The sequence below is a fragment of the Bos taurus genome, chromosome 25, assembly GCF_002263795.3.
Source record: "Bos taurus isolate L1 Dominette 01449 registration number 42190680 breed Hereford chromosome 25, ARS-UCD2.0, whole genome shotgun sequence".
Lineage (NCBI taxonomy): Eukaryota > Metazoa > Chordata > Mammalia > Artiodactyla > Bovidae > Bos > Bos taurus.
In genome coordinates, this window is record NC_037352.1 from 34654010 (window position 1) to 34664084 (window position 10075).

Below are 10075 nucleotides of genomic sequence, written 5' to 3' on the forward strand. Positions count from 1 at the left end.
CTATGTGGATTCAAGGTTTGTGAAACATTTTTCTGTATTTTCTCTGAGTTGTTAATCAATACATGAAAACTTCGACTAACTGATGGCCCTTGAAACACCTGTGCTCTATCTCCTGCCCTCTAAAGTAGTTTAAAAAAAGTGTTTGTTAGTGTCAAGATATTAAGAAGTGGCAAGAATACACAGAAAAACTGTACAAAAAAGAGCTTCATGACCCAGATAATCATGATGGTGTGATCACTCACCTAGAGCCAGACAACCTGAAACATGAAGTCAAGTGGGCCTTAGAAAGCATCACTATGAACAAAGCTAGTGGAGGTGATGGAATTCCAGTTGAGCTATTTCAAATCCTAAAAGATGATGCTGTGAAAGTGCTGCACTCAATACGCCAGCAAATTTGGAAAACTCAGCAGTGGCCACAGGACTGGAAAAGATTAGTTTTCATACCAATCCTAAAGAAAGGCAATGCCAAAGAATATTCAAACTATTGCACAGTTGCACTCATCTCACACACTAGTCAAGTAATGCTCAAAATTCTCCAAGCCAGGCTTCAGCAATACGTGAACCATGAACTTCCAAATGTTCAGGCTAGTTTTAGAAAAGGCAGAGGAACCAGAGCTCAAATTGCCAACATCTGCTCCATCACTAAAAAAGGAAGAGAGAGCCAGAAAAACATCTATTTCTGCTTTACTGACTATGCCAAAGCTTTTGACTGTGTGGATCACAATAAACTGTGGAAAATTCCGAAAGAGGTGGGAATACCAGATCACCTGACCTGCCTCCTAAGAAATCTGTATGCAGGTCAGGAAGCAACAGTTAGAACTGGACATGGAACAACAGACTGGTTCCAAATAGAAAAAGGAGTACATCAAGGCTGTATATTGTCACCCTGCTTATTTAACTTATATGCAGAGTACATCATGAGAAATGGTGGGCTGGATGAAGCACAAGCTAGAATCAAGATTGCCAGAAGAAATATCAATAACCTCAGATATGCTGATGACACCATCCTTATGGCAGAAAGTGAAGAACTAAGAAGCCTCTTGATGAAAGTGAAAGAGGAGAGTGAAAAAGTTGGCTTAAAGCTCAATATTCAGAAAACTAAGATCATGGCATCTGGTCCCATCACTTCATGGCAAATAGATGGGGAAACAGTAGCTGACTTTATTTTTTTGGGATTCAAAATCACTGCAGATGGTGACTGCAGCCATGAAATTAAAAGACGCTTACTCGGGGTACTCTTTCTGACCCCTTCTGATGCCTATGTCAGAAGCTTTCTCTATCTCCTTTATACTTTAATAAAACTTTATTACACACACACACAAAAAAATAAAAGACGCTTACTCCTTGGAAGGAAAGTTATGACCAACCTAGATAGCATATTGAAAAGCAGAGACATTACTTTGCCAACAATGGTCCATCTAGTCAAGGCTATGGTTTTTCCAGTAGTCACATATGGATGTGAGAGTGGGACTATAAAGAAAGCTGGGTGCCAAAGAATTGATGTTTTTGAACTGTGGTGTTGGAGAAGACTCTTGAGAGTCCCTTGGACTGCAAGGAGATCCAACCAGTCCATCCTAAAGAAGATCCGTCCTGAGTGTTCACTAGAAGGACTGATGTTGAAGCTGAAACTCCAATACTTTGGCCACCTGATGGGAAGAGCTGACTCACTAGAAAAGACCCTGATGCCAGGAAAGGTTGAAGGCGGGAGAAGGGGCTGACAGAGGTTGGATGGCATCACTGACTCGACGGACATGAGTCTGAGTAAGCTCTGGGAGTTGGTGATAGACAGGGAAGCCTGGCGTGCTGCAGTCCATGGGGTCACGAAGAGTCGGACACGACTGAGCGACTGAACTGAACTAAGTGTCTATACTCAGAGTTTTGCTATTCCTGACAGTGCAAAGCCATCAGTGACCTGGCAAAGCTGTGTGACCAGTCACCTGAAACTAAACACTAGAGATGAGCAGTAGCTGGAGAACCACCAACAGCCGGGGGCCGAGTTAAGGGCTGGAGGTCACACAAATACCAGGTGAAAACCACCACGGCAATTACCCCATTCCGCTCGAAAATCATAAAGGTACTTTTTCAAACTCAATTCTGGCCAGGCCAATAAATATGTAAAGGATCACTACAATCAAAATACTTAAAAAAAAAAAAAAATCTTTGAACAAAAAGTGAGACATGTGTGAAATCTCCATAGATGATCACTGAGAGATACAAAAAGATACAAACAAAAAAGACAAAGTTTCTAGAAAAGATGACTCAACACTCTGACATCCATTCTCATTCAAGTTACAGACTCAATTTAAATCTAGTATAAAATCAAACAAGATTCCTGGTGTGGATAAAAGAACTCCAAAACCCAATTCCAAAAAGAAAACAAGTGAAATGTCCAAGAGAATATTTCTTTTTTTTTTTTTTAAATTTTATTTTATTTCCAAACTTTACATAATTGTATTAGTTTTGCCAAATATCGAAATGAATCCACCACAGGTATACATGTGCTCCCCATCCCGAACCCTCCTCCCTCCTCCCTCCAAGAGAATATTTCTTAAGAGCAATAGGAGAGAGGTTTCTGTCCTTTCCTATCAAGCAATGGAGAACTTAAGAGTTCTTATACAATACAATTTCTAAAGCAATTCTCAATTCTTAACTTAAAAATTGTATTTATTTTTGCCATGCCCCGCCCTGGAGGCTTGTGGGATTCTCAGTTCTGAGATCAGGGATTGAACCCAGGCCACAGCAGGGAAAGTGCTGAATCCTAACCACTAGACCACCAGAAACTCACAGATATTCTCAATTCTTAATCAATTATTATGTCATGAAGAAATGCCAGCCTCAAAGCTAGAAAACTCAAAGAGGCAAAAACACTTGAAAGCACAGTTCTCGCACCAGACACACAGCCAACTGGAATTACAGACATTCAGCCAAAAGGAGAGAAAATTATAGAGAAATAATAACTCCAGTGATGTGAGAGCCTGCCTCCTATTCCATGGCAAATGGCCTGGAGGGGACAGGGGACCCCGCTGGGCTCTCTACCACTTGGCAGACGCACTCCCCTCACTCACTTCCTAGTGGGAGCGCCCTGCCGTGCTGGGCCTGACCTAGAAGTAACCTGGACTCTACCTTCCATCTGTTTCTTGTGCTGACTTCAGAAGGCAGCCCTCACTCAAGCCACACCCAGATGTATCTACTCTTCAATTGCTTATTCTCCTCAGGTTTCAGTGCACATCGCCTAAACCCCAGCCTCCTGGCTCACTAACCTTCTCAGCCATGGCATCCATGTAGTCCTGGCGCTGGTACTCTCTCCGGCGCAGATGCCTGTACACGTGGAATTCTCCGCTGCCAGCCCCAGCGCTTGAACCTAGAGCCAGGACAGTCCAGAGCTCTTGATGAGATCCAGTTACCAATACAGGCTACCCTTAATCAAAGTGGACCAAAGACAGATACCAGAAGTGATGGAAAGGATCAAGCTTGCCCTATTCCCCACTGTATCCCAGAACCTAGCACAGTGGCTGGCATACTGTAGGTAGCATTAAATACTTGTCACATGAATGCTGAATGTGAAGTCCCTAAAAATTCCACTCTCAAACAGTATTAACAGAACAAGCAGATTAAGGTTCAGAGACCAGAAACCTAAAAGCGAGTCTGTGACCTTTCCCCTCCCCAAGCAGAGGATTTCACACGATATGCTAGGATTCTACTGAGTTGAAAAGATGCTATGATCTAAAAACAGTAAGTTTCAAATAGTATGTGTAGAACAACTGTATTTTTGTAAAAACATTTTTTCTGAAGCATGAGTGGTTTTGACTATAAAGAGGTTTCCAAGGCTGTATCAAAATGTTACAAGTAGAACCACGGAACTACAGGTGGTTCTAATTTTTTTTACACCTGCTCTTTACTCTACTTTAGAACTGTGTTAATTTACAACCCAACAAAATAAAAACTATTCCACTTTTAAAAAAACAAGATATCATTAAAAAACAAAGAAGATTCTCTAATGCCAAACCATAACCAATAATATCCCTTCATTGTAAGAGTAAAACATTGGATCAATGAACTCCCCACCCCACCCCGCCATGGGGATATAATTAACAAAAACTAGAGGTTTTATACCTACACTTTAAAAACTGTATTTACACACACACACACACACACACACACAGACATTACCCATTACATCTCGGACAAATTCTGGGGGAGGTCGAGGTGCCCATTCACTCATTTTTTCTGGAATTGGAACTGCTTTATCCTGCAACATTTAAACGTGAAAGCGTTTGTTATGTATAAACCGGCTGACAAAGTGACGTCTTTTACAACCAAAATTCTTTAACTGAACTAGTGAAGTAAGGCTGCTTTGTTTCTTGGACCCAAAGCTGAGTTTATTTTCTCCCTTCTGGCTTTACTTCATCCTGTATATTCTGTGTCCTATCACAGCCCACAGCCTTGTTAGGGCTAAACTCAACTTATCAGGGCAGAAGTCAGAACGTCAGTCATTATCTATCACTGGAGACCTCCAACCCCCAGGTCTCTCGGCCAATGCCTAACAGTTAATGCTGTTTAGAATAAATTCTTGTGCTAACCCAAGGACTCTATCTTTCCAGTCTAAGGCTTCCCTTCACACGAAGTTAAAGAGTCTTCAAGCACGGGAAGCCAGTCCGCAGCAGAAAGCTCACTGTCTCCGGCTCGCCTATTCCTTCCCAAGGTCTGACCCTGGGCTTTGGCTCCTGAGTTCCCGCGTTCATAGACGGGGGAAGAGGGCCCGCGAGCTCCCAGAGACGCTGGAAGGGAAGGGGTTTGGGACTCGGGAGGGCCGTCAGCCCGCGCCCCGTCTCACCGGGTTCTTCATGAGCCGTTCCAACTTGAGCTTCTGCTCCTCCGCGGCATTCTTGGGGATGATGAGCGCCTGCGGCTCCTTCTTGGGCCTCGGCGGCCTCACAGAAGAGGCCGCCGAGCTCGCCATGACAGCTGCCTTCCCAGGCGGGCGGCGGCGCGCGTGTGTGACGACAGAGTCGCGCGCCAGTGACGCAACCGCAGTCTCCTAGGTGGGCGCGGCGGGAGCGGAGTTGCCCGCAGGCTGCTGAATATTCATAAGCTCGAGGCCCGGGTGGGTTATTTTGATTAAAGCGGCTTGATTTCTTTTCCCTGTTTCTGAGCAGATCAGCGCAGCGAACGCCCACGTTCCTGGGGGAGAGGTGGCCCTGTGTGCTCTGGCCCCCGCCGACCTCTGCAGTCCCGGCGCGAGTTGTGGCTTCGCCCACCACCCTGCTAACTCTCTCGACACCCCCCACCCCCTCACCCGGGCCTTTGTTCCTTGGGTCTGGTCCACTCCCTCTGCCTTTGCTGACGATCTGTTTAAGACAGCACCGACGTCAATGTGGGCTCCCGGAGGACTGGGGCCGTATCTCTTTTGCCCGCTTCGAATCACTCTGCGCCTGGCACCCAGCAGATACACCTCGGTCGCGTGAACGGGCCTTTCCTAAGAGAAAGAGGAGCGCTGCCCCTTGCATCTGGGAGCTGGCCTGGCACTCACAGCTAGACCTTGGGATTCTCCTGTTGGACATAGACAATTTCCTAAACACCACTGTCGTGCAAAGCCATTCTAGGGCCATGATGTCGCAAGGCATAAAGAAGACTGCTCCGTAATCACGTTTAAAGTCGGATGAAAACAAGAATATCGTTGGAACAAGAAAAAGACCAAACGTTTCCCCCATTCTGACTAATATGAGTAACCGCTGCTTCTTTATCCGGTTAGACTTTAAATATTTAAGGCTTTCAATCATAAAATTGTCCCTGATTCCTAACATCTATTCCAGAGTAAAAGCCCATTTACTCAAATCCTCCCCCAAATCACTTAACCCAGGCCCAAATTCCATACTAAGCCTTTTTAACCACCTCCCCACCCTTCTTTTTGGCCATTAGTGCAGCTTGCAGGCTCTTAGTTCCCTGACCAAGGATTAAACTCTAGTGTGGAGTCCCAACCAGGGGACCGCCAGGGAATCCCCTAAACACTGTCTTACTGAGGTAAATGCAGTCTTCCTTCTCAAACTGAGGCGATAAACCCAATTTGTTCAACTACAGGTGTGCTCCTCGTTGTTTAGTTGCTAAGTCATGCCTGACTCTGCAACCCCATGGATTGTAGCCCTCCAGGCTCCTCTGTCCATGGGATTCTCCAGGCAAAAATACTGAACTGGGTTGCCATGCCCTCCCTTCAGGGGATCTTCCCAACCCAGGGATCAAACTAGCACCTCTTACATCTCTTACACTGGCTCTAGGGTTCTTTACCACTAGTACCACCTGGGAAGCCCTGCACCCTGCTTAGTGTGGTTTAAATGCTACCTCCTCTAGGAAGCCTTCTCTGATTGCCCCGACCCAGCCTCCTCCTCCAGGCAGTCAGTTGCTCCCTTCTTGGTGCTCCCCCTGCTCTGAGTCCCGATGGCTGGCATGTGGCAGTCACAGGGTGTCCTCACCGTCTGTCTACCTAGAAGTCTGGGGAGAGGGTTGTGCCAGAAACCCAGCATCTAATTCTGGCTTAGAGTGGTGCTTTTAGAATGCTTGCAGAACACAGGAATGAGGGAGAGAGGAAGGAAAGGAGTCTGAAAAAGTAAAGAATGAATGAATATGCAATTGAGATAACCTAGTGATGGATGGATGAGTGAATGAGGAAGTTAGTGAGTATGAGAAAGAATGAATGAACACTCAGTAAAGAAATGGATCCTCCATGAATGAAAGTGCACACCACAGTAGATGAACAGACAGTTACAGAGCTAAGAGGGCAGCCATGTCCCTGATACCCCAGCTCAGGGTCTGGCCCAGAGCTGGTGCTTGGCAGACAGCTGCTGGCTGGAAGTTAAATGAATGAAATAAATGAATGGACAAAGGTGGGAGAGAGAGCGTTAAGGCATGTAGGTAATAGCAACCTCAATGCCTAAGCCTAGTGTTTTGACATGTTTGTCATCCTGATAAGGACTGAGAGGGCCTAGAGGGGCAAGAGACCAACTCAGGATCACCCAGACTCAAACACAGCTTGGCTGGCCCCTATAAGGGCCTGAGTCACCTCATGAGTTATGGAGAGATGGACCAAGGCTCCTCAGCAGACCCTGGTGGGGCCCTCCGGTTGGCACCCTCCTAATGCTGAAGCCGATTTGAGGTCTGCTCTGTGGGAGGAAAGAGTGCCCATCCTCACTCCTCACTAGCTGTCCGAGTGGACTCAGCCTCTCAGTGACACCCTCTGTCTGCCACCAGAGGGCAACAAAGCTTTACCCAGCCCCACAAGCTCCCGGGACCCCTGAGGCACCAGAACCGGGCCCAGAGAGGTGGAGTAACTTGCCCAAGCTTGCAGTAAATGATGGAGCTGGGATAATCACAATGAATCTGACCTCAAAGCCAAAGTTCTTAATTATTATTATGCCATAAAGCCACAACGTAACCCAATTCGTTTGTTTAAAATTCTTTATGCAATGGGTCCTGCTTCCTCCCTGCAGCCTGCCTCATCTCTCCCTTCTCTGTTGCCTAAGGCCCCCAAAGAACCCAGACAAGATTCTTTGGCACCCAGACAAGATTCTTGGGCTCCTCCTTTAGCCTCATTCCATGCACACAGGTCACCACCCAGGGGCAGGGCAGACCTATGCAGAGAACAGAAGTTCAGGTGCAATCAGAGCACAGTGAAATAGGGAGGCTCGGACATCTCCTCCCTTACTGGGGCTCTCAGTAGCAGCTGAGCTTGCATGAGCTTTTCTTGGAAGTTTTCCACTGTGTGCTGATGCATATGGGCTTCCCAGCTGGTGCTAGTGCTAAAGAACCCGCCTGCCAATGCAGGAAATCTAAGAGACAAGGGTTTGATCCCTGGGTCGGGAAGATCCCCTGGAGGAGGGCATGGCAACCCACTCCAGTATTCTTGCTGGGAGAATCCCATGGACAGAGGACCCTGGCAGGCTACAGTCCGTGAGGTTGCAAAGAGTCAGACACGACTGAAGCAACTGTGCACGCGTGCACCCACATACAGCTTGGGTCAACTAACACTCTCTATATTGCATCCATGTTTCTTGAAGCTGCAGCGGAGTGGGAAAGGGCCACGAGAGGGACCTGATCACTCTCCCTGCTGAATTCCTTGTGGGGACACCTCTGTCTCACTGGCAGGCAAAGATGGTCTTGGACCAGGAAAGTGACTCACTACCCCCCAGCTCCTTGGCAGCCCCAGAAAGAGCGGTAGAGCCTGTACCCTTGTCCTCAAGAACCTCCCACCCAGCTTCATGAGGAACACGGGCCATCAGTCATGAAGTCTGAATCTGCTGTTCCCTCTTCACCTCCAACGGTTGGAATGTCACCCTCCCCACCCCATGAGACATTTCAGCCTGTCTTGCAGCCATGCAGACCACAAAAGCTTGAAGCACAGAAACTTTGGTTTAAATCCTGGATCTAGGAACTTTCCTGGGGGTCCAGTGGCTAAGACTATGCTCCCAATGCAGGGGGCCTGGGTTCAATCCCTGGGTCAGGGAACTAGATCCCACGTGCCACAACCAAGGGTTTGCATACTGCAGCTAAGACCTGGTGCAGCTGAATGAAAAAAAAAAAAAGTAAAAATCCTGGATCTGCCATTTACAGTTTTTTGACTCTGAGTGAGTCATCAACCTCTCTGAGTTTTAATTCATCATCTCTAAAATGGGAATTATTACACTCATCTAATGGGATGAGTTAAGGGCTAATGAAGATCAAATCTGTGAACAGGACAGGAGCTGGAATCCTTGACAAGGCCAGCCACCTGGGTCCAGCACCCTGTCTCCCAGGACTCTCCAGAGCTGGCTCCACCAGCGATTTCTCCTTTTTCTGGGGTCCTCACTATCTCCTTCAGCATAAAAACATGCTCCGTCTCCCCGGAATCTACATCCTTCTGCATGCGCTCTCCTTTTCTCTATCACAAAACCGCTTTCCAAAAATTTTAGTCATGAAGATAAACAGTCTTAAGAAGACAGAATACCAAGTAGTTCCCATGTATCCATTATCTAACTTTAACAGTAATTCCCTAGTATCAACTAACACCCAATTTTTAAAATGTCTCAATTGTCTCATAATTTTTTTTAACCATTGGATTATTCTCATTAGTTCTCACGTCTTATCTTACCTACATCAGTTCTCCTTCCCCTTTTCTTCTTCATGACAATTATTTGTTGAAGAAACAGAATATTTTTTCCTATAGAATTTCTCAGTTTGGGATTGGGACCACTGCTTTTTTTAAAAGTATCTTTTCACATGTCCTTCTATAGCCTTATCATTATTATTATTTTCTTGGGGGCAGTAAACGCAGTTAGATCTAGAGACTGGATTTAAATTCAGATTCACTTTTGTTGGCTTGTTTGCCTCACAGGAGGTGCTGTGTTCTTTCCTCTATCTGACCTGAGGGTCCTCACTGTGACTGGCTGTTCTGCTTTTAGTCAGGTTAGGATTGATTGGGGGTTAGAAGTCGGCAGTATAATCCATCCATTATGAAGTTCCCAAAACCTGACCTAATGGTTTTTTGCAGACTATAATGGGTGTTCCTGGATCCGTTATTTCATTGAGTGCTACAAAAGCAGTGAACTTCTAATTTCAGCATTCTTTATGCATTTTTAAGCCGGTGTTTTTCTCCCAAGAACTTCCCTCATTGCCCATTATCCTGCATAGGAGCTGCTATTGACACCACAACCACATCTCTCTGGGCTCCCTTTGAGTTGACCATATACACTGACAGCTGCCCATCCCAAACGCCCAAGTCTTTCTGCTTCTTTGGATATAGCATCAGTTGCCAGGAATCTCACCTGAGGTGGATGCCTTATGTTGTTGCCTTAGATCTTGAAGGATATGAAATAAATGACTATGATATGAGTTGTAGAGTTGGCTGGCTTTTCTTTACTGCCCTAGAAAATTTGGAAAAAGGAGAACAACAGACTCAGGGCAGCCAATGAAACCTAGCACCAAAAGACTTGCCCACATGGCAGCACCTAAAGAGATTCTCATTTCCTGTTTCTGGAGGAAAGTCTATGTTGAAAAACAGACCCAGCAGGAGAGGATAGAAAGAAGGCACCAAAGTAACATTTGAAGA

General features: G+C 46.1%; 1 protein-coding gene across 2 annotated transcripts in view; it reads right to left on the reverse strand.

The window, feature by feature from the left end:
* Positions 1–4999, reverse strand: part of PRKRIP1 (PRKR interacting protein 1) — a 37458-nt gene extending 32459 nt beyond the window's left edge. For both annotated transcript variants that reach the window (XM_059881449.1, NM_001079641.2), the window contains 3 exon segments: positions 4835–4999; positions 4171–4249; positions 3261–3361 (listed from right to left, as the gene is read on the reverse strand). In XM_059881449.1, the coding sequence (XP_059737432.1) occupies positions 3261–3361; positions 4171–4249; positions 4835–4960 (306 nt within the window). In that variant the 5' untranslated portion in view covers positions 4961–4999.
* Positions 5000–10075: the final 5076 nt, after the last annotated feature.